At 50.1% G+C, this 23,296-nt stretch overlaps 9 protein-coding genes across 9 annotated transcripts; 4 read left to right on the forward strand and 5 right to left on the reverse strand.

Moving 5' to 3' along the window:
• Positions 1 to 282: 282 nt before the first annotated feature.
• PFICI_11246 (uncharacterized protein) lies at positions 283 to 897 on the reverse strand (the record flags this gene model as incomplete). The annotated part of the gene is made up of 1 exon (XM_007839827.1): positions 283 to 897. The coding sequence occupies one exon, from the start codon at positions 895 to 897 to the stop codon at positions 283 to 285; it is 615 nt and encodes a 204-aa protein (XP_007838018.1).
• Positions 898 to 1,433: 536 nt separating this feature from the next.
• Positions 1,434 to 2,738, reverse strand: PFICI_11247 (uncharacterized protein; the record flags this gene model as incomplete). The annotated part of the gene is made up of 3 exons (XM_007839828.1): positions 1,434 to 2,098; positions 2,159 to 2,495; positions 2,592 to 2,738. The coding sequence occupies 3 exons, from the start codon at positions 2,736 to 2,738 to the stop codon at positions 1,434 to 1,436; spliced, it is 1,149 nt and encodes a 382-aa protein (XP_007838019.1).
• A 2,093-nt stretch (positions 2,739 to 4,831) lies between these two features.
• On the forward strand, positions 4,832 to 6,296 carry PFICI_11248 (uncharacterized protein; the record flags this gene model as incomplete). Its single annotated transcript, XM_007839829.1, has 5 exons — positions 4,832 to 5,207; positions 5,267 to 5,426; positions 5,501 to 5,586; positions 5,642 to 5,790; positions 5,853 to 6,296. 5 exons carry the CDS (start codon positions 4,832 to 4,834, stop codon positions 6,294 to 6,296), a joined length of 1,215 nt encoding a protein of 404 aa, XP_007838020.1.
• An 800-nt stretch (positions 6,297 to 7,096) lies between these two features.
• On the reverse strand, positions 7,097 to 11,593 carry PFICI_11249 (uncharacterized protein; the record flags this gene model as incomplete). Its single annotated transcript, XM_007839830.1, has 4 exons — positions 7,097 to 8,361; positions 8,434 to 10,911; positions 10,961 to 11,291; positions 11,345 to 11,593. The coding sequence occupies 4 exons, from the start codon at positions 11,591 to 11,593 to the stop codon at positions 7,097 to 7,099; spliced, it is 4,323 nt and encodes a 1,440-aa protein (XP_007838021.1).
• Positions 11,594 to 12,358: 765 nt separating this feature from the next.
• PFICI_11250 (uncharacterized protein) lies at positions 12,359 to 13,472 on the forward strand (the record flags this gene model as incomplete). The annotated part of the gene is made up of 4 exons (XM_007839831.1): positions 12,359 to 12,518; positions 12,581 to 12,691; positions 12,760 to 12,973; positions 13,034 to 13,472. 4 exons carry the CDS (start codon positions 12,359 to 12,361, stop codon positions 13,470 to 13,472), a joined length of 924 nt encoding a protein of 307 aa, XP_007838022.1.
• A 75-nt stretch (positions 13,473 to 13,547) lies between these two features.
• PFICI_11251 (proteasome subunit alpha type-2) lies at positions 13,548 to 14,636 on the reverse strand (the record flags this gene model as incomplete). The annotated part of the gene is made up of 5 exons (XM_007839832.1): positions 13,548 to 13,666; positions 13,726 to 14,340; positions 14,396 to 14,446; positions 14,515 to 14,534; positions 14,593 to 14,636. The coding sequence occupies 5 exons, from the start codon at positions 14,634 to 14,636 to the stop codon at positions 13,548 to 13,550; spliced, it is 849 nt and encodes a 282-aa protein (XP_007838023.1).
• Positions 14,637 to 15,670: 1,034 nt separating this feature from the next.
• PFICI_11252 (uncharacterized protein) lies at positions 15,671 to 16,737 on the forward strand (the record flags this gene model as incomplete). Its single annotated transcript, XM_007839833.1, has 2 exons — positions 15,671 to 16,444; positions 16,498 to 16,737. The coding sequence occupies 2 exons, from the start codon at positions 15,671 to 15,673 to the stop codon at positions 16,735 to 16,737; spliced, it is 1,014 nt and encodes a 337-aa protein (XP_007838024.1).
• Positions 16,738 to 18,355: 1,618 nt separating this feature from the next.
• On the forward strand, positions 18,356 to 19,445 carry PFICI_11253 (uncharacterized protein; the record flags this gene model as incomplete). Its single annotated transcript, XM_007839834.1, has 3 exons — positions 18,356 to 18,662; positions 18,732 to 19,159; positions 19,224 to 19,445. 3 exons carry the CDS (start codon positions 18,356 to 18,358, stop codon positions 19,443 to 19,445), a joined length of 957 nt encoding a protein of 318 aa, XP_007838025.1.
• A 665-nt stretch (positions 19,446 to 20,110) lies between these two features.
• PFICI_11254 (uncharacterized protein) lies at positions 20,111 to 22,053 on the reverse strand (the record flags this gene model as incomplete). Its single annotated transcript, XM_007839835.1, has 3 exons — positions 20,111 to 21,104; positions 21,165 to 21,770; positions 21,953 to 22,053. 3 exons carry the CDS (start codon positions 22,051 to 22,053, stop codon positions 20,111 to 20,113), a joined length of 1,701 nt encoding a protein of 566 aa, XP_007838026.1.
• Positions 22,054 to 23,296: the final 1,243 nt, after the last annotated feature.

Raw genomic sequence — 23,296 nt, forward strand, 5'->3', positions numbered from 1 at the left:
CATGATACAACCAATGCAGCCTTTCCGAATTCTTCCTCTTCATCATTCTGAACAGCATCCAGAGCTGCCTCAAGCTCTTTCTCGATCAACCCGCTCGTTCGCGTTGTATTGATCATCAAGCAAGCTCTTGTCTTCCTTAAATGCAGCTTTCAAGCTCCTACTTGAGAACTTTTAAGCGTTCCTCGTCGAGAGACCAGGACGGCGTGGTGGACACACATGGTGGTGAATCGTTGTGTCGTCAATGCAAAGTCGCTACTGGGGATCGTGTCACTGCTCCCTAATCTATTTGGCGACGCGTTTCTTCTGCGGTTCTTCCTCTGAGCTGCTGGGAGAACGCGGTGGCAATGGTTGTTGCACTGCTGGTATAGTGCTGCCGCGACTGGGCTTGGGAGTCTTCTTGTTGTAAGGGGCCATGGGAACCTTCCTGTTGTAAGGGGCCTTGGGAGCACCGGGAGCTTTGCGCGGTCGTCCCCGTTTGCGAGAGGGCACGATGGTGTCCGTATTCTCTGGATTCTGGCTCTCAGTGTTGGCGCTCTTATTTTTCTTTGTCTTCTTCTTCAAAGAGGCCTTGCCGTCAGTCTCATTGGGCACGTCGCCCGGTGACGGTGCGATTGTATCTGGCAGCGGTCTCGTCGTGTCCGTTGTACCAGTTGTTGCTGAACCTGATGCACTTGTTGCCTTGAACATTGGCGAGTTTGGAGTAAGCGTTTTCTGTTCAATCAAAGTTACAAAGTATCTGGGACGTACGTCGACGAGCCACTGTGGACGTGTGAACCCTGAATATATCGCGTGGTTCACGGCCTGGTGACGATCCTCGTCTGAGCATCCAGTATAATGCTTTGTGCGCATGAATTTACGGTATGCCCTTGCATTATCGCGCTTGTCTGGAATTGCCATTTTGTTGGGCGGAAGAGAAGGCCAAACCAGAGAGATAGGAACTCAGGCCGGCGAAAGTGGCTGGAGACAAACAGAGAGATGGAAAGGAGTGATGCGGGTGGTACTCCGGCAGACGGAGACGGTTGAACACAAACAATAGAAATGGCGGAGTCCAGAATAGTTGAGCATGGTCTGGTTGCCCCGCCAGGAATGAAGGGATGTCTTCCTGTACAACGAAAATGAAAAGCCAAAGAACTAGTAATTTCAACGCGTTTTACGTCTACGCGTAAAGAGGCGTTGCAACATCCCGTTTGTCAAGAGCACGCCAGGCGAGATGGTGGCGGAAAACTGCTTGATTACTCGTGCCAAACGTGCTATTCAATAGAATATATGAAGACTCTACAACTTCTTCTCTCTTGTCTTCGCTCTGGCTCTCTTGTAGTACAAATTCAATCTTGTTTTCTCAACATGTAGAATTTAGTCCTCGTCATCCATATAGGAGGCAGAATGAATCCAAATCATCGACCGTATTCAACATCAGGACATGGCCAACATTACTACTCTTCCTCGCTGACTTCGCTTTCGTATCCGTCATTGTTGCAATTCTCCTCAAGCTCTTCTTCCAACGCATTCTCCAGTTCTTGTTCAAGACTAGCAATCTCCTCGTGGCTGAGCGAAGGCTCGTCCTCTTGGTCTGAAACTTCCTCAGGTTCCTCTCCACCAAAACAGCTCGCGTCATCTTCCAGAGCTTCTTCAAGCTCCTTTCCAAGGTTTAGCAGTTCCTGGTGACTGAGCGAATGTTGATCTGTTTGATCTGATTCTTGTTCGAATTCGTCTTCCCCAAACAAACTCGAGTCATCTTCTAGAGCTTCCTCGAGCTCCTTTTCTAGGCTTAGCAGGTCCTGTTGACTGAGCGAAGACTGGTCCAGGTCCATGTGATCTGGTGCTTGCTGGAGTTCATCTTCTCCGAACAAACTAGAATCATCTGCCCCAAACAAACTCGAATCGTCTTCTAGAGCTTCCTCGAGTTCTTTTTCCAGGCTGAGCAGATCTTGGTCACTAAGCGAAGACTGGTTGATTTGGTCTGATGCTTGCTCGGGTTCGTCTTCTCCAAACAAACTCGAGTCATCTTCTAGAGCTTCCTCGAGCTCTTTCTCTAGACTGTCGATTTCATCTTGGCTCAGCACGTCCTGTGACGGAGACACCGGCATTACAACACGCCCTTGCGTGGAGTCTTGCAGATCTCTAGCTCCGGTTGCCTTCGGCAGCTCTTCCTAAGAACTGGTCGATGACTCCCGCGAGCGCGGTGGTGATGGCTGCTGTGTGATGGCCGCTTGACGTTTGGTGTACTTTGCCTTTGGGGCACCTGGCGCTTTGCGCGGGCGTCCACGCTGGCGAGGCGGTGCGACCTCTTGAATGTCTTGCCGAGCATTGACTGTGACCTTTGCCTTCTTGGACGGTCGGCTATCGTCAGTGTTGCGCGTAGGGTCGTCCTGCGAGCTTGCGGCGGTGTCTGATCGCTGCCGTTTGTTGCTAGATGCTGGAGTCGAGCTGGTAGGCGAAAGGTTCGAAGATGAGGATGAGGATTGAAGGATTGTAGATTTCGGAACAGCCGTATTCTATCTGCCAGTCAGCTACCTCGTCAAGCTTCAGACGCGTACAACGGGTGCGCGTTGCTTGTTGCGTGGATGATGGGATATCTGCCCGAAACTTACGTCAATGAGCCATTTGGGCCGTTTGAAACCTTCGTAGATCGCGTGATTCACCGACTTCGCGCGGTCTTCGTCAGAGCATCCAGTATGGTGTTTAGTTCTCAGCGCCTTGCGGTATCGACGAGCCTCTCGCTCCTCTGGAGTCAACATTTTCGCGAGCTGAGCGGCAAACGTGAAGAACAGTAGGATGAAGAATGTTGGATGGGGGGAATGATAGCAAGAAGAAAGAAGCGTGTTGCTCGTGATGTTGGGTACAGAAGCAGACAGGGCCGTAGAGCTAGGAATGGTTGCAGGTATTCCGGTCAGTGCAGAAGGCCAAGAGTGGTGTGGTGTCTTTCTGTTCAGTGAAAGTGGTAAGCCAAAGAACGAATGGCTAGGCTTTTATCCAATGTTTTCAGCTCTACGCGTCATGGGGCGTGGGGGAGTGCCGTTTGTCGAGAGAACGTTGGGTAGAAAAGGAGGCTGGTTGGGAAGAGACTTGCGAAATCTTTGTTGCGTTTGCAGTAAGTCAGGTCGTAATCCAGCACGAAGTGTTCTCAGTCAACGGTAGTAGGTAGATGATGATATCAAAACAGAGGATGAGGATGCCCTGAAGATGGAAGAGGGTTGACATATTCTACAGAGTACAGAGGAAGTACATTTATGATGGCTGCCAAAATTTGATGCCATCGTCAACGTCACGCGGGCTTGGGAACAATCAAGACGCGTCTTGAGAAAAGGATGGTGGGGGACAGCAGTCCACTGAATGATGCCCAACGGTGGGGGACAGTCAAGAAGAAGGGACGCGGTACATTGTGATTCAATGCGGTGGACGAGGATGTGATCGGATGAAATTGTGGTCAAGTTATGTGTGCTCCATAAAGTTATGCTCTTAGAGCTGACGACGCCTTCTAGTCAATTTTACCGGGGATCGTGACATGCAAACAATGCTGCGATCGGGAGAACCAGAGTCGACCAAACTCTCACAGATATTGAGCTGCATCTTCGTAAACCTTTCTGTTGTACTGACGTAGATGGCACACACTACAGATCACCTGCTCGGGTATATCAGATAGCTCTTCAGTACTCTTTTGTAGATCTAGAGTATTAACTCAGGCATCTTTGTTACGTCCCCTCAATCTTGTGTTTCTCGTTATATTGGCGCAGGTGAGACTTTCATTCAATACAACTTGAGTCCGTAGTTCATGACTCGTTCTGCTTCCAACTCATCTCCCAAACTTTTGGAGGTATGCTCAGCGTGAGCATTGAACATTGTCATTGATAGTCTTGTGTGTAGGGATCTGCGCTGTAATATGTCTACCGTAACTGGTCGCTTGCGGTGGCTCATCTTGAATAATCTCAGTGTTGAGAAGCAATTACGCTCAGATATGACTGGTTGATAGAGGTCACAGGAAATGTATCAGGCATGATATCTGGTGTACAAAAATTACGTCTTGTGCAAAGAGTAATATTCATACGATCTTTGGCAATCTTACGACTTTTGGCAAGAATTTCGCCGTCGGGGTCATGTGAAAACATAATCATCTTTCTACCGTAATGCTCTCGGCTCTCAGCTGTCAGCTTACAACTGGTGGCAATATCACCGCAATATCAAGTGAAAATGGACTCTCCTTAAAGGACCTGAATCGTCTGAAGTCTTTGGACGACTTGACTAAGATGGTGATATACCGGATGTGAATATCTTACATCCCTATCCACACCAATAGATTTATTATTCGTAACTCAATATGACTGGATGCTTTGTTTACCACGACTATCTTGTTAAAAGAATCACCGTGAAGAATCACGATTTCTGATTGTCCTCTCTCTTAAAGAGACTAATGGGTTGACATATGGTGTAGTACTAACCCCGTGTAAGTCGCCGTATATGCGGGTCCCGTATTTCCCTTTGGCGGCGACGACTGTCTAGATATCGTCATGCAGCGGAAGTGAATAGCTTCCCGGCTTCAGTCGTCATCTTTGGGACAAAGCTAGGCAACGATCGTCAAGTCCAGCAAGGTCCTGCGTTTGTAAATCGGAATCGTGATTTTTTGCACCTTCCCCCCAGCCGTGGCCCTTTGACTTATTTGAATCTTCCAGCCCACCCACCAAAAGTCGTGGAGAAGACAAGATTCACAGCCCTTCACACTCCACCACCATCACTGCTGATTCCTTTTCTTGAGGTCAATCATTCCCCCATTCACATTTTCCCACCTTTTTGACATCACACAAGCACATCACATCAACCATACGCTGCAATCAAGATGCCCGTTCTCGAAGGAATCGTTGGCATCAGTGCCACGATTCTGAGAGATGGAAGACCAGTTGGAGAGCTCAACGACCACCCTTGGATCATCAAAACTCCAATGACAGCCACCAGGCACATTGAAGCTGACACCGGCCTGGAACCTTGGTCCATCTTCATGACCGTGTCCAAAGACTATGACTTCAGTGCTGGCCAGATGCACTCTCTGAGCTTTTCCGTCTACGTTGACGGCTTCTGTATCGGCAGACGCGTCTGCAAGCCGTTCGACGTTGACTCTTGTCCGTGGGAGGAGACTATGACTTTCGGCTGGTACGAAATTGGATCTTGTCACTGGCCCCAACTCGGCAAGGAGTTCAACTTGGGACCCCAGAGACGTAAGTAAAGACACGGAACTTTGATGATACAAGACAACTGACAGTATGGTGGCACTTAGCCAACGATCTCAAATTTGCCAATTTCCAGCTTCCCAGATCGAATAACCCCGAGAAGGGAACCCTCGAGGTTCGCGTCCACAGATCTCTGGATCCGACTATCGTTGGTGAAAACATTGCAAAGGCATTCGACGAGGATGACGAGACATTTTTCCAAACCTTGTAAGTCTACCCTTGGCCATATCTCCTACTTCTATAACTCTTGGCACTAATGACGAGCACTTGATATGGGACAGCCACAGAAACAGCGCCGCCGACATGTACCCTGGCGAAGCTATTCGTAGTCCCTTTGCAAGTTTCAAGTTCATCTTCAAGGATCTCGGTAAGTATTAGTCCTGGATCAAAAGAAAATGCTCAGTTGCTCACAGTAACCATAGATGACCTGATCGCCGAGGGCATTGATCTGCAGGGACCTTGCATGTACCAGCGTCCATGTGTCAAGGGCGACTACCAGAACCAGATTGAGAAGTATGGTGCCATTGATGTGCACAAGACCTGGCCCCAGGAGAAGAAGGGACCAAGCGGAGTACGTCTTTTTCTAAATTGTTTCATACTGGTGTACAGGCTTACCAACGATTTTCACAACAGTGGCTTATTGCCCAGATGGAGCACATCCAATTTCTCGAAGACAGTCACCCGGTTCGCGCTCCCGTCGCTCAAATGGACCCGGACGCAAATCCGCCCCTCGAGAACGACCCCATGTACCGAGCGGGCTGGTATGCTCCGACGCTCTACAACCAAGCCGAGAGCGATTCCGACGACGAACTTAAGGATGATGGAGATTCGCGTCTTTCAGACCCCGACTTGACCTGCTCGCAAGAGGTCGAGGACGACGATGACTACTCGGATCAGGAATCTGACGACGATGAGCAAGAGGAAGAGGAAGATTACAGCTCGAGCGAGGACGATGATCAAGACTTTTACATGGGAGATCTTGACTTCACCTACCAGACAGAGAGCGATGACGACGATGAGGATGAATTTCTCGAGACCAATGATGAGCCTCCTCGCAAGAAACAGCGCATGTTCTGAGAAGCTTCGACACCAGAGAACAAGATTCGTGTTTTATTTTCTGCTTTTAATGCTTGATCAAAGCTGAACAAAAAGACGGAAACTCATCTGCTCATATTCTTCAAAGAGTTGATCAAGATGATGATAATGGGCAGAGACGACATGATCATGGTTCTAAGAATCAGACAAGGCGATTTTCGTCGCCATATTCTTCTTTTCGAGGCTCTAAACTAGTCTAGGGTGTCTCTAGTTGCATTTCTCAGAGACTACGAATGAGAAAATAGGTAGACACTGTAGCTCAGATCAATAAATCGTTGACGAGCAAGTTGAAAACGAATGCCTCTCTGAGTGCCTCGATGACGTGACATGTATTGTCCGAGAAATTGAAGAAATGGAATAAAAAAAGGGCCGGGGGGGGGGGGGGGGGGGGCACCAAAGAGGCAATTCTCAGAGTAGAATAGAGAAACAGCCATGACAATAATAAAATAAAAAAAATCTCTTCCCACAAAAGGCAGACCAGACAATCCGAAGAATCGAACAGGGTCCCGGAAAAGTGGAGCATAATTTTTCCTGGCCGACCACTCTAGAGTTTAATAACTCGACCACTGAGCCAAACCAACAATGCCCACGGGCTCGTAGTCTTTGCGTTCGAAGGGTTACTGACTAGGCAGCTTGAATACAATTATAAGGCCTCGAGTCCAGCTCAGACAAAGAAGAGCTGCCAACGGTGAACCGCCGCGCCGCCAGGCGTTTGCATGAGCTCTTGAGCGGTGTTTGCTATTCCGAACGAGAAAATATTAGACAACTGACTAGAAAAGAAACTACTGATCAATATCCATTGAATCTACGTTGATCCCAACATTGCCGTCTTTCCGTGCTTTCAAAATCATGTAGGCCTTCTCAGCCGCCTTTGTGATAATCTCGTCCTTGTTCAAGCCCTCGCCAACCTCGACAACCATTTCGTCCCCCACGTACACCTTGCAGCTCAGCTGGGTCCCTCCTCCCTGTTGTATCTCGACCCGGTACTCGACCTTTTTCTGCTCGGCAATTTCGCCCAGCTTGTTCTTGGGATGGAACACATCAATTCCTTGGTCCAGGATGCGCTCGAGATACGGCAGAATACCAATGCGCTCCACAATGGCCGCGCAGTCCCTTAGGTCGCCCGAGTCCAGCCACACGGCACCCATGATGGACTCGAAAATGTCGGAAAAGAACTTGGGAATGTGTAGATGGGCGAGGAGTGCCCATGGGTACGTGGATGAGTTTTCAATGGCGTCCATGATGGGTCCCCTTTCTAGGCCACGTCGCTTCTCTGCATCCTTTTGCAGGGCGCCCACCTCGGACGAGGCGTGGCGCATAAATTTCCAAAAGGGGATTTCCATGGTTGACGATACGGGCTTCCGGTCTACAACCTCGCTGGTCTCTTGCGGTATGCTCCATTCCATGCCCAAGAAGCCAATCAGATCGGCGTTGACGCAGGCTGCGCGCAATGGGGACATGAGGCTCTGCGGCAAGTCTCTCTCCCATAACTTGAGAACAACAATATAATCCAAGATCGCATCTCCAATGAATTCGAGCCTCTCGTATGATCGATCGTCCGACGAGCCCAGATTATACGAGCCATGAGTGAGTGCCTCAATGAGCAGAGTCTTGTTGGTGAAGGAATATCCAAGGAGCTTCTCGCAAAGCTGGAAGTTGGAAGGGAGCTCGCTCTTCACTTCCTTGAGGGATGCCAAGACATTTCTGCCTTCGTCCATACTGTGCCATTTAATGTCCGGCATCAACATACGAAGGCAAGCCAACGACTTTTCCATTCCCCGTGGCCCCTGCCCGCCATCAAGGAATGCTGCGCCGGTAAGGGACTCTACAATATCAGCGAGGACTTTTGTTGACATGCGCCGGGTGCCAGAGACATCTTCCGTGACAGCCATCTCATCCACGTAGAACGGTTTCCATTTATGTCCAGTAAACTCTTTTGTCAGGATGAATTTGTCTATGCCACTGTCCTTGGTTGCTCGGCAAAGTCTAGTGTTTGATATCATCCTCGTCCTCATGACTGACAAGTAGCCCTCGGGATATTGGGGATCTAGATACAATGTCAGCGTTAATTAAAACTAGACTAACATGAAGGATACTAGAGCGTAAAGCTACAACTTACGATTAACTGCAACGCTGATTGTCGACAGGAGTTTCAGAAGCACGTCGCCAAGGAACTCGAGCTTTTGGTAATCAGTGGCCTCACGAGCGGACGAGGCGCTGATTGCTGTGAGGACCAATGACAAATCTTGAAAGCCAAGATCCTTTAGTATCCTCTCCGAGAAATCCTGTGCCACCGAATAAATTTCGATCATGTGTGTAATTGACGGTATCAATGCGCCAAACTGTACATGTGGGATAGGAGCCGTCTCGATCCGGCAGCAGGAGACTGGCCAAACAGTCTGGTAGGCCTTACTAGAAGTCGGCTGAGCTGGCTCTTGTCGGATCTTGTGTAAGAAATCTTGTCGTCGCGGCCAGCGTCTCAGTGCAAGCCATGGTCCATCAACACCACCCTGTTCTTCGATGATGCGTTCGTAATACTTAGGCATCTTTTTCCGCACAATCTCAGCAGGGGGTCTGGAGGTTAGCCACTTTTCAAAGAAATATGGCGCACCATTAGCGGTATTTCTGATGAGATATGGCAAAGGTTCCGCTGCTGACCAGTTTTCGAGTTGAGCGAAAGACAAGTGACGATCTTCTTTAGATGAGTCCAACTTTGAGTGAAACATGAGTACATGTTGTCCGCCTTCCTTCACCGGTGAGCGATAACCGAGAGCCAAAGATATCAGACCCATGGTTTCTTCGCCAAGCTTGTCCACAATATCTGTGTTTGGAGATGCTGGTCCAATCTCCACCATCCAGGTCTCTGAACTCCAGAATACGTTGAAAGGAGGAATTGATGGTAACCGCGTTGGAGCATATAGCTCAAACTCACAAATTGTACGGCAGTGGTCTGAGAGTCGAACTGTATGTCGGTACCTTGGACCGTGAGACCAAGCTCTTGCGACCGAGGGCCAAGGATTCCAGACCTCACTGACTTCTACCTCTGGAAGCCGTATGTCGGGTCCTGTTGCAAGCTCCTCGGCCTTGAAGGGCAACAAGTTCTCATTGACGAGTCCTGCTTCGTACAGCTTTTTGTATGCCTGGAATGCTGCGTCCTTGCAGGCCTTTTTCTGAGAGTACCAGGTACTGGCACTTTGCATTCGGCGTAGCTCAGTCGGTAGCGAGTTGGGCAATACGACCGTGGCCCGGAACAAGGGCGGTTCGAGCTTTGTGCCGGTTGTGTATATCGTCTCGAACAGATAATACGGCATACAGTCGACAAACTGTTTGGAGAAGAGGGTGGCACAAAAGTGATCGAGATGCGCTTTGGCACTGTCAATGTCCATCTCGTTGCCGCTGCGAGTGGAGAAAGTGTACTCGTAGGCATCATCACTTTCCTCGAGAACAGCGAGTCCCAACTTTTCTCGATCCTCTGCTTCGTATTGCTTCTTCATCTCCCGCTCGAGATCTTCCCATGTGGTCTGAGCATCGCCGCCCTCTTCGCAGAACAACAGAAGGGTGGAATTCTTCATCCTTGCTCTGCCGCGACGCTGAATGAATGATTTCAGATTGGAAGGCCTGTCAAAGCAGATGACGAGATTGCAGGCTGGGACATCTATGCCCTCTTCCAATACACTCGTGGCGATCAGGAGATCGAGATGTCCGGATCGGAAGCTTTCCAGATTAAGGAGGCTATCTTCTCGGTCAATCTCTCCCACCTCCCGCTTTCTTGCGACGCTCCTGGAAATTCCGACCATTGTTCCGATACGGAAACGATCTCGAGTCGCAGCATGCTTGGACAAAAGATTATGCAATGCACTGACAGTGGCTGTTTCCTTGACAAAGATAATGCCTAGTGTATTTTCCGGGCAATTGCTCAGTCGTGTAATGAGTCTTTTAACTTTATCCGATATCAACAAATCATCTGGTGTGCACAACTGAGGCAGCTGGACTTTGTTCAAGGCACCAACAACGTAGTCCTTCTCGGCGAGGTGCCACGCGGTGTGGGATATCTCCCCCTTGGCTGCATGTTCCAAGTATTGGCTGACTGCTGTAAAGACGAAGAAATCGGCAGCCCAGGCACCTAGTTCCTTTCGAATCTCGACGCTCTTGCGGTAAAGTGAAGTCAGTTGCCTGATGGACGGTGTATCATTTCCCTGTACAGCAATCAGGAGCTCGTTTCGGCTCCGTTCGGTATTCTCGTGGAGCATTCGCAATATGAAAGGATCTTCCCTGATATCTAGGCCAATGAGAACGTGGCGTACGCTGTTCATGGCTGCGGTGCTGATGGTAGCCTCTGCTTCCTCTATGAGTTTGTACGAGACACAGATCAGTTCCGGGCGACTGACTTGGGCCAGCAACTCTTCTCTATGCTTCATAGGGGTCTTGCAGACTGCATCAAGGGTTCTTTCAATGATTTCTAGCCCATGCCTTGATATGTTCATCACTGGACTTGCCGTGAGGCCCAGGATGGAAGGTACTGGAAGACCGGCCTGCTTGATCTTCCAATAGACATTCATGACTTTGACTCCAGAATATTTGCCAGTACAGTTGTGGGCTAGGATTGTGTCAATGTCGACTCAGTTTAGGGATCATGATGAACATACCTTCATCAAAGACGATTAGTGACAGTCTATCAATTCGCACAAAGTCGTGTTGAAGTGCATCGCTGAGGACCTGTGGCGTAGACACCACGATACTGACATTGTTCAAAAACTTGTCCCATGTTTGAGCAGAAGACCAAGTCTCGGGACCGTCTTTGCCGCTCAACATCTTGGTCACTACTCTGGGAATCTGAGAACGGATGACGTTGAATTGCTGGTAACACAGCGCAACTGTTGGTGCAAGAAACCATATAATCTTGTCCGGAGATGATCTCTCGAGTTCAGCTTGCATGCGAAGGACTGCTACTTGGGTTTTTCCACTACCAGTGTCCATCTACAGCAGCAATTAGCACTCTCGAAGGGAGACAATGTCATTTCCAAACTTACAGCAACAATGACATTCTGTTTGAGACTCTCTTGGAGCATTTCCGTTTGGTAGGCCCGAGCGTGCAAGACTGCCTCTTGTTGCACATCGCGATCACCAACGACAGGTGGCGACCGAGGTAAAGCGACTTCTTCGACGACTGTTGTTACGGCATTTTCATTGATGGGTGTTGATGGATATGATGTACTTGAGAGGCTGCTCACATCCTCTGGGCTCCCAGGGCCAATTGAAGAGTCTTTGATGAACTCCATGCTTGCAATGCAGAATGTGGACCTTGGCAACTAGAAGCACCAAGAAACGGATATCGTTCGAGGCTTAGTGAATCGGTCCAAGTAAAGAATGTCGACTATTTATACGTGTATGCCTATCCAAAAAGTCTGAAACGTACACTGAGACTGGGGAATGACAATTGGTAGGCCTCCGCGGGAAGTTCAAGGCAGCCGTACCAGGTCAGTCTCGTTGGCCAAGTCTCGGCCAACCCTTTGGTGACGAGACAGCCGTCTACCGTGCACGTCAAGCAGAAGCGAGAGGCCGTCCAAAACTCGGCGTGGTACCTTGCAAGCCTAAGACTGAATTCTGCAGACCATGGGTTGAAGCGGCGTGGATCCAAGAATCAAACAATCAGCACTCTCATGGAGACTCGAGAGGGCCTGCAGTCAGCGTAGGACCAAATGATAGCAGCCAGTGCGCATGATTGATACAAGCCGTAATATGGTGACGAAAAGAAGTATTATCACATTTGTTCAAACCGAGTGAGTATTATTTACCCCAGAACAGAAAAGACGGGTGAATGACATGCTGGAAGAGGAGGAATGTGAAGGTTCGATGCCGGTTGAGCTAGGCCAGGTGGGAGGAGTATATCCCAAAAGCAAGCCCACAGCTGTTTGTCAGTGGGTCAATGTCAAATCGCAGCGCAGCGCAGCGTAACATGCATGCGTGCCCTGCAGAATGAACCAACTCAGCCTTCAATTAGCCCAGCAGGCATTAGTCTACTCAGCCAAGACCGGGAATTCATTATGCAGCTTTACACATCAGGATTCAATGCCTGGGATCAGCTGAACTTTGGAAAAGGTGAACAGAAATCCGAAGAGCAGCCAAGCGACTATCGCGACTTTGTGGAGGTATTCGCCGACGACCGTATCGACAAGGTATGGGCTTCCCTTACTGCTGTCCGAGGTATGTCCCAAATACAAGCACTTCTCTTCATTTGCTGACAAATGATGGACTTGGGACATCAGTCGAGTCTAGCAATGGCACTCATGTCGCTGGATGTCTGGAAGATTGGTGCGATACACAAAGTGATATCTTCAGTCCTACAGTCGCTGTTACTGGCGCCTATTGGCTAGCGGGTATGTCGTGCTGTCCATGACCTAGATTCCATGACCCAATGGCTTACACGGAACTGCCCATTTTCCAGCCTACGGTAGAAACACCAAGACAGTGCATCAGTATCAAAGTCCAAACCACTACTTGGAGGGACAAATTCACGACATTTTCCATGATTTGGGCAACATTATCCAAATTACGAGCTACGAAACCGGGTTTGTAGCGCTCAGCGACGAGGGCAAGGTATGGAGCTGGGGCGACGGGCGATTTTCCGCATGCTTGGGCAGGGAAGTTACAGACGAATTGTATGTTTCCTCTCAGCCTTGCTTTTCGATTCTCTCAATTCTGAAATTCAAATCTGCTAGTCCAGCAAATGCACCAGGTCTGGTGACGGATTTAGTTGAGCTGCCAACTGGAAAGATTACAAAAATTGCTGCCGGAGGTTACCTTGTTATGGCGTTAACAGAGGGCAATGACTTGTATGCATGGGGAGGCCACCCTGGACTTCCCGCCATGTTCGATGGGCTGTCAGAGAGCCCAACACCCGTCGATGTGGATGACAGCGATGTAGTGGACTTTTCCGTGGGCTCGAGTCATGCTGCACTCTTGTCGAAAGATGGGCATCTCTTTGCAGTTGGTGATAATACGAATGGCCAATTGGGACTTCCCAGAAAAGAGAAGTTGCACTCCTGGACCAGGGTACCCATTGCCCTAGGCCCAAGCAAGACCATTATCTCCGTCGTCTGTGGACCAAGAAACACATTGTTTGTGGTGAATAGCAAGAGTACTCAAGCAGCATCATGAATTCTTTCTCTTCCGAACCATCTATGCTGTTCTATGGTACAAATGTGCACAATCCGTATTACGTAACGCCTGCTATCATAGATTCGTCAAGTAGTCCTCAATCTCTTGAGAGGTTAGCTTCCGGAAACGAGGGCCAGTGGCGCCCTCAACACCCTCGACACCGAGAAGGTGGTCTGCCGGAGGGCCGACAATACCTGCAAAGTATTAGTTATATGATTTCCGCATGACGTTGATGCCTTGTTGAAAAACGTACCAATCTCAATGGTGTCGCCGTTCATCTCGCCCTCGATAGTCTCCTTCAGGGTCAGCAGAGCAATGTGCACTGCATCCTCAAGCTCCAGACCTTCCGTGTACCGCTTCTCCAAGAACGTCTTGGCTGATGTTGCGCTCTTGCCAATGGCCGTGGCCTTCCATGGGAAGTAACTGCCAGAAGGATCAACCTGGTAAAGCATGGGACCGCCCTTGTGGATACCGCCAGTCTTGCTCGAGATCTTCTTCTTGTTGCCGTCGGCGTCGATAATCTCGCCTTGCACCAGTGCTTCCTCATCCGGCATGATGCCCTCGTCCCAACCGGCAATCAACAGACTGACACCGTACGGCCTGACACCTCCCGACTGTGTCGCCTCCTGCATCTCCCGAGCGACATCCTGTACTAATATCCGGGTCGGGGGGTACTCGTTGTAGATTCGCTTGTAGCCGGAGTGGGAGACCTTGCGTGCCTTGTCGACGAGCACTCTGTAGTCGGGGCCCATACCCGAGTACACCATGCCGATGTTGGGTGTAATGAGGCTGATCTTGGAAAGGGACGAGGCATCTGCAAGGGGCGATGATGACTTCTTCTCGGTGGCAAGGACGATACCGTTGGTGGCTGCTAGAGGTTAGAACGAGTAGCTCTGGAGCAAACGGGGAGGGAGATGGCTCACCCTTGATGCCTAGTGCTGTAACACCTTGATTAACGGCATTGAGAGCATATTCTAGAATGAAAAGATTAGTTCTGTAGCCTGCATGATTGTTCTTGTTGTTTTGCAAACATAACGCGTACCAATCTGAACGAGCTTGCCGCTACAACCAATGTTAGCTACAAGCTCACAAGCAATGCCAGGCGGGACGGGGAGCTTACCTCGGAGAGAATGTCGTCAACGAGAACGAGTATCGGTCGGCCATAGCTGCAGCTGGATATAAGGGTCAAGTTGAAGTTTATTCTTGGTGTGCAGAGGCAAAAACGGTTATTTGGAAGATGGTTGAGAGATGACGATGTGAGGATGACGAGGCTGGAGGACCTCTAGGTAGTGGTTCGCTGTGGACTCTCATTCAGTGGCCAGGCATCGCGGGTTTGCGTGTTCGAGCTACAGGTGCCTTTCAGCCTGCTGCAAGTTGAATGCGGCCCGAGCTCCAATTCGTGACTAAGCCGGAAAGGTCTAGCTCCGCCCAGGTTTAGAAGCTACAAGTAGCGCTTTCCTCAAATACCATGAGATCGAGTACATTACAAAGACTGTTCATTACGCATTCTGAACTTTGCACAGCGTTCCATGGTGTTTCATGTCATCTAGTATACTCTAGAATACATACTCATGATATAGTGTACTGATTGGAATGGAGACAGATGAATCAGCGTTCTAGGTCTCTCTGTGGTGGTCAACGGCCAGAGGTACCGGCCATCCGTTACTGGTAGGTACCTTGCTGCGGGCGCTTAAGTGGGCCAGCGTTTAGTACCTGCCACAGCTTCTTCGAAAAGTCCTGATCGCAGAGAATTTTCCTCTCCTACTTTTCTCAGTACTCAAAGGAACGAAAAGAATGACAATCTTACGTTTCAAGTTCGTCTTGACAGTCCACCAGAGCTACTTGCGTATCATTCTCCGGTAGGTTCGTATAATGGCCGTAGCCATTTAGCTCTCGAGAGCACTGCGTTCTAGCGCCCAATATACAGGTAATCACTACCCGCGCACGACTGCCTTCACATTCCGGAGCGCCGCGCTACGTACCGACGAAAAGAGCTACCTGGCAGAAACGCTGCCACCTCAGCCTTTGTCATCAATACCCAGCTTATCCTCTTGAACCGGACCCCAACAATAACGACATCTTAAAGACTGACTGTAGGAATCCGATCTCTTTGTTTCGAGTTTCTATTCCCTAGAACGAATACTGTTTCTCCACTGGGAATCCCGTACAAGTTTTTAGCTTGAGCGCACATCCCGATTATGGACTATTCGGAGCAAACCTACGATTTCGGCGCTGGTGCAGACGAGCCACAGCCGCAGCCGCAGCCCAGGGGCAAACCAGCAGAGTGCAACATCTGTCGCGATGTTGTGTACCCAACCTACAAGGAGCCTGAAATCTTGGACAAGATTCGTGGGAGAAAGCCACGCAAAGTCTACGAAAATGAGGAAGGGCGCTTGATATGTCCCTGCAAGTGCTCCGGCAGTATCAAATGGATCCATGAGTCCTGCCTACAGGAGTGGCGATACTCGCAGGCCGGTACTGAAAATCAATGGAGATGTAGTCGATGTGGCTACAGATACCAATTCGAGCGCATGGACTGGGCCCGGAGATTACGAAGTCCGATCCTCGCCTTTCTTCTTGCTGTCCTCATTGTTATCACCACGATATTCCTTCTGGGCTTTGTGGGCGACCGGATTCTGGACTTGTGGCTCGACCCTGTCGGAACCGTCTACGAGGCACTCGGAGGTGAATCTGACGAGTGGGATCTGGACGTCGACCTCGGGGGAGGACTAGGCATTCCCATTCGTGATATCGACGAAGGAAGCTGGTCTTTTCATTTTCTAAAAGGCTTATTTTCTCTCGGCTTGGTGGGTTTTGTCAAAGCATTCCTTGCCATGAGCCCCTTTCAATGGTGGAACTTGCGACAGGCTGGTGTGGTTGGTGGTGGTGCTCGCCGCCGTGGTACTGGCCGAGATCGACTCGAGGATGTCAACCTCATGTTGGTCTTGATCGGAGCCATTACATTCTTCTGGGTAAGCTTTGACCTCGGTTTATTGGTGTTCATCTGCATGCTAATTACGAGAAGGCCGTCTGGAAAGGGACACGTCGATGGACACAGAATGCTCTAGACAAGGCGAGCGAAAGAATAGTCAACGCACAGCCTGTTGACGATGACGATGATGACGAGGATAACAATGACAACGATGAGCGTCGAGATGACTTCAAGGCTGAAGAAGCCACAGATCCGTCAATGGATGAACTGCATGAGGACTTCATCAAGACTGAAGATTTACCATCCGAATCTCATCTTAGACAAAGAATCTGAGCAGTTTGCAGGTTTATAACGAATCATGTTACTTTAAACTTGACAAAGCAAAAGTGACGCAAGGTTTTATTCGCTCCTCATGGTCTCGATCCGCCTTGTAACACCCAACACTGCACACTCTTAAGTTGCCACGAAGATTCTCTTCCATATCGTGTCAACTAGTCTGTGTGCAGAGATGAAAGTCCTGTAACTGTCTGCAAGCTTGAGCGTCTTGTTCTTGCTTATCTAGACTCGGTTCAGGACTGTCAATACTTTGACCTGAGCTGGCAGCTCTTTGGAGCACAAGTCGGCCGACTATCCATCACTCCTCGTTGAGACGTAGTTGAAAGATGGTCTGGCAAGATTGACACATTTAGATTAAGTAGACAACCCTGAATTATGATTCTTGACATCGCTTATCTTGCCAAATCTATGAGATCCTTGACGGGACTGCGGCATATCCAGGCTGCTTGCTTGCATCAACGGGGGAAAAATACAGTTCCTGCACGACAACGGTACAGATACAGGTAGCAAACCTTGTCCGTACCAAGTATCTCAAAATGGCCTCAAAGTTTTGCCGAGTAATCAACTCGAGAATTGCTCAACTCTGAATAATTTGATTGCATATGCAAAGGTTTGAAAAGATGAACAAGAATCTGCCACATTCGTTGTCATTGTTGCCCTGTGAATGCACCCCGCGTTCTTCAGTAATGTGGCAAGAGATGTGACTTTAGGGGACCTAGACCCATGCCTTTGTTCGTAGTCCCCTAATTTATTTTCGGGTTGGCAGGCGGGGCAGCTAATGAGCGTGTTTGGTGGACCTCGAGATGGGTTCTAGTGCTCATTGGTTCTCCTGCCAAGGAATCTACCCAACTGGCCAGTTTGAAGCATGCGCCCGTCAATGGCTGACAGCAGACGGGCAGGCAATAGCTAACAAGGTAGCATCTTACAGAAAAAAAGTTCCAGCGGAAACCCCTTGATATCTATTCTCGTGATCTCGAGGTTTCATTCTTCGGTTTATGGTGGGTGGCCGTGCTCCCGTTCAACTGGCGATCACTCCAAAAAGTTTGTTTTTTTTTGCTCTTTTTGGGGCGCTTGAAGAAGTTAACTTTATTTTGGTGTCCGGAGTCCGGTACCTATCTCCTTGCCCGCCTCAAAACCGCTGTATGGACCGAGAGCTAAATTGAGAGCATCCCTTTGTCGTGATAAGCTGCGACCCTCCGCCAGCCCACCCATCTCACCCAAGGATTTGAAAGACACGTGCGCAACAACAACGCTGGTCTTGGGGCGTGAGATTCGAAGTCGAGTCCAGTGTTGGAGCAAAGCTGCACCGCCAGAGTTCTTCTCGACGACGCTGTTCTGGCAATGCCAACAGATCGATTTGGAAATTACACCCTACCGCATCGGTCGCATTCCACACCCTGGCCACGATAACCCGTCACTCGATACGAGAAATTGTTTTACCCCTTCTTCGGCTTGGGCTACACCAACCACAACACCAAGCGATTGAACCTACCGAGTCCCTGTTCCGAATCGGAACACGAGATCTTACAGGCAGGAGCCTCTCCTGCCCATCTCCAACTCGTTGGCACATCCCTAATCCATCCACTACTTCAGTAACACACATATACCAACCACAATGCATTTCGCATACCCACCGAGGAAGAGCTCGAATCCGCCGCCCTTTCGCCCACGATCGTCGAGGATACCAACGATCCGGAGGATACGGCCAAAGACATTGGCGATTGGCGGTTTGGCTATAATGTTTCTGATATGGCTATTCTCCGGTAGCAGCTCCAAGTCCAGCTCGGGCCGGCGTGGGCGTGTAATATCGGGCGATCCGCCGGTCGTAATGGTCACGGTGTTTGACGAGAAACTATGGGGCGGCAGTCCAGATTACCTGGAAGATATCAGAGACAACAGGATGCAATATGCTGAAAAGCACGGTACGTAGAGATCGCGTGCCCCAAGATCCTGGTTCCGCAGATCAAGTAGCTAACATTTGTGTTGCTCAGGATACAAGACAATGCTTGTGTCGGCAGGCGGCTACGATATTGGAAGCGATCCCATGTCGTGGACCAAGGTGACGGCCACGCGACACGCCCTGGCGGAATTTCCAGATGCCAAGTATATTTGGTACCTTGACCAGCACTCCTTCATCATGAACCCCGAGCTGGACATTGTCGACCACATCATGGGTACCAAGAACTTGGAAAAGACCATGATCAAGGACCTTCCTGTTGTCCCACCGGACAGCATCATCAAGACTTTCTCACATCTGAGAGGAGATGACATTGATTTTGTTGTCACCCAGGACAAGGACGGATTGTCGGCGGGTAGCTTTATTATCCGTAATGGAGACTGGGCCGAGTTCTTCTTGGACACTTGGTTCGACCCGTTATACAGAAGCTACAACTTTCAAAAGGCAGAGACACATGCGCTGGTAGGTGATTTCTTTATCGCGAGTTCAAGATCAGCTCGGCTTTATACTAACTCTTCTTTACCAGGAACACATTGTGCAGTGGCATCCCACCATTCTCTCAAAGCTCGCCATCATTCCTCAGCGCCTCTTGAACTCATACAACAGACCAAAGCACGGCGAAGTCTACGAGGATGGCGACTTTGTTCTGCGCCTGGCCGGCTGTATCAAGGGCAACGGCGATAATAACTGTGCTGAAGAGGCCAAGAACTTTGCGCCCAAGTGGAAGAAGGCTTTTGCTGCAGCCTAGACGTGTGTTGAACAGAAAAACAAGAGCCAATTAAAGGGGCGTTTATTGTTTCATCACGGCCCTCGCCTCAAGAGGTCCGATTGCTCAACGCCGTTGATACATTCCATTGTATTATTGAGTCATGAAATGTGCCACTCCCACTCTCACGACATTTTCGGCACGACCATTACAGAGGTCGGACATGACACTCCATGGCAACCAGCGAAACCGGAAATTTGTACTAGAACAAGTGCAAGGGAGAAGAGGGGAAAAAAAAAGAGAGACTGGCGTTTCTGGGCAAGTCTAATAGTGCATAAACCCGACAGAGGGAACATTGCCTTTGAATTTTGTTTTTACTTTTCATCTTCGCTGTTTTTCCAACGCTAGGGAGGCATCTAGAAAGGGGAAATCTTGAGATTCGAGTTCCCGCATTGCTAATGATGATGGCTTGAAATGATATTCAAAGCATTTACAAGGCGAGATGAATTAATTGAAATTTTCTCTCACACGCAGTAACACTCATAACTCGCTTCTCACTGGACAAAAGTGGCCATATACTCTGTTTTTGCTTCATTCGATTTCCCATGATATTTACTTGAATTTCTACAACGCTTGCTAGGTTGATCCCTTGATGTGGAAGAGAGGTTCATTTTTTAGAAAGGGGAACGACAACAGACTACTACATCTTAAGCCTTGTACAACAAATCGAGGAATCCATTGGCCAAATCCACCACAATCTTTTTGTTGGGCAGACTGCCTGCAACACCGTAGAGCGCAGCACTGTCGCCCATGGCCTTGCCGCGGGTGCCTTTGCCCTCGACGGCGCGGACGCGCTCCTTTTCGCGCTCGGCCTCGATGACGGCCTCGAGATCGGCCACGAGCTTCTCCCACACCTTGGCAATGGGCATGGTGACGGCAACGTGGATGGCGGGCGGGTTCTGCAGCGCATTCAAGTGCCAGCCTTTTGAGGACATGCCGTCGGCAATGTCGTAAATGTTGAGGTTGCGCGCCGTAAAGGCCACGACGCTGACGAGGGGGCGGCCAATGATCTCGAGCTCGGCCGAGAGCGGCGGCGCCGTGGTAATGTGCTCGGCAATCTTCTTGGCTGTGCCGACAATCTTGCTGCAGGCGTCGACGTAGCCCGGCTCGCCGACGCGCATCATGCTGGCCCAGCACCCGGCAATGAGAGCGCCGGGACGGGATCCTGCGATGCCGGGCGAGGCGTAGACGCCGCCGGACCAGTCGGGGCTGACAAAGTACTGGTACGTCCGCAGCTCGGCGGTGCGGTAGAGCACGGTCGAGTTGCCCTTGGGGGCGAAACCATACTTGTGGGTATCGCAAGAGATGGATGTGACGCCCTTGAGGCGGAAATCAAAGAGTTGGGTCTCGAAGCCGGCCTTTTCGAGGAAGGGTACCAGAAACGAGCCAAGACAACAGTCGACGTGCAGGGGGATACGGCGGCGTACGGCCAGCTTGGACAGCGCTGCAATATCGTCAATGATGCCGTGGGGGAAGTTGGGCGCCGAGCCGACAAGCAAAACCGTGTTGCTGTTGACCAGCCGAGATACGCGGTGCACGTCAACCTGGTGTAGAGGCGCGGGACAAGGGACAAGGTGGACCTTGATTTTGAAGTACTCGCCGGCCTTGCGGAAAGCCGTGTGGGCAGTCTCGGGGAGGATCCTAGTTGTATATTAGTCTCTGGGTTCATATGATAGTCGCAGGAACAATGTGGCAACTTACATTTCCGGCTCAGTAACGCCCCGTTCAGCATAGGCCTTATTCCGTGCGCTCAAACAAGCCATGAGAATACTCTCAGTACCACCGGCTGTTGACACGCCAGCGGCTGTCGACGGGGCATTGAACATGGACAGCACCATGGCCACAACCTCGGCCTCCATCTTGCGCACGCCGGGAAAGACGTCGGGGTGGATGGGGTTGGCCACGGTGAAGCGGCCATAGGCCTCGGTCTGCAGCTTGATCAGGTCGTCCTCGCCGTGGTAGACGGCACCGCTCACGTAGCCGTCCTCCCAGCGCGTGTGGTCCATGGTGGCCAGGGCCTCGAGCTCGGTGCGGACGGCCTCGTCAGTCCAGGCTTCCCGGGGCAAGCTGAGGTGGCGCGTGCCGTTGGCGGGCACCAGCTTGCCCGACATCTTGGTCAGGGCATCGTCGACCTGCTTGCGCACCTGCGTGCGCACGCCCGGGAGCCGCAAAAAGTAGCCGTAGAGGATGCGCCGGGCGTCCGTGTAGAGTTCGGCGACGGTACCGATCAGGCCGCGGCCCTTGAGCTGCCAGAAGGAGCGCCGGAGGAGGCGGAGGACGAAAAAGAAGAAGACAATGTTTCGGAGTCTTGATAATAGCAAATATATCAGATTAGCATTGTTCTAGAGATCAAAAATATGATATTCAATGCATGTTGTTTGCCAACATTCACCATACGCGAGTGATCTGCAGCCCGCAGCTCTCCGGACTTGGGTGCCGAGGTTGGGGCCTTTTGGCGGTGGTGTGGGTTATTTAGGTGCTCGACTTACAAGTCCAGGTTCACAACGGACCATGGGTTCTTGGGCCGGTTCTTCTTGATGCTATCGAAGCTCTCCCGGAGGCTTATGGGCATTCGCGAGGAGCCCGGCATGTTTGGGAATTTGCCAATAATGGCCTGGGACATGCGAAAGAAGAGCAACTAGTGTACAAGCGAGCAAGAGAGCAAAAGAAGAAGAAAACTATAAAAGAGAAACTAGTTTGAGATGAGGAGTAAAAAGGAAAATCGTCAGTTGACGTTTCCCCCGATTTCGACCTGGGGTTACACGATTTGGAGCGGGTGAGCTCGCTAATCAAGCAGCCCAGGTGCGGAAGCTCTGGCACCATTTATCCCAACTTTGGTGGCAAGCGTTGGACCCAGCAGGGGAGCTAACGCCTAGACACTCGCTAAATGACCATCCCTGCCCCGGGGGCGGCTGCGTTGTACCGGCTTGGTGTATTTCATGGAAGGAGGAACACTGGGAACGGCAGAGAAGCGACAGAGTGATGAGTCTTCTTTCACATGCTTTCAAAAAAGACGGGCGACAAAAGCCTCCGATTGCAACATTGCAAGATCATAAAGGACTTATCCATATCACTGAGATCGCCGGGTCCGCGGAGCCCATGGATACGAAGAATGTTACCCAAACCCGAATCGCTTTGCCTAACTGGTCATGCATGTCCTTGGAAGGGCAAAACAAGGCAGCCCGAAATCCGAAATTCTGTTGGTCTGCTTGCTTGCTTGCTTGCATGGATTGCCGAGTGCGAGATAACAAAGATCTTATCTGATCCGAGCCTTTTGTCAGCCAAATCAGCATGGTCCTATTGGCCAACTGACCGAGGTAGCCTTTTATAGCAACACTACTACTCATCGTTCACCATGTTCAATTGCACCAAAATGTACATATACACTCCCATATGCTTTGAAACAAATAATAGCCTATAAACGACCATTCTCGCTCTTACGTCACAGTATCCGGAGACGGCCGGTTACCTATGATTGCTTGGTAACGAGACTTCTTTCAATCGCCAAGTAATTTTTGCATTGAAATCACAAACATGCAATGATGATTGTTCGGCAAATATGTCCTTCAAACAGTATATTCCCAGTATTTCAATCCAAACCCTCACGCCATACTACCAAAAAAGAGGACCCTTGTGATTACGGCAACAAATCATTCCTTGTACCTGTTGATGATTCGACTGCCGTCATGTCTTACCAGACCTTTGCACACCTTATTGTGGAGTATAAACCATCTATCCTCAAGCCATGCGTACGTATTTTTCCGTGCAAACATGCTCACAATATATCCCACTGTTCAAAGTGCAGCGCATGCGCACTTCACAACTCTTTACTG

This window comes from Pestalotiopsis fici (assembly GCF_000516985.1).
Source record: "Pestalotiopsis fici W106-1 unplaced genomic scaffold PFICI_Scf_8, whole genome shotgun sequence".
In the NCBI taxonomy this organism is placed as follows: Eukaryota; Fungi; Ascomycota; class Sordariomycetes; order Amphisphaeriales; family Sporocadaceae; genus Pestalotiopsis; species Pestalotiopsis fici.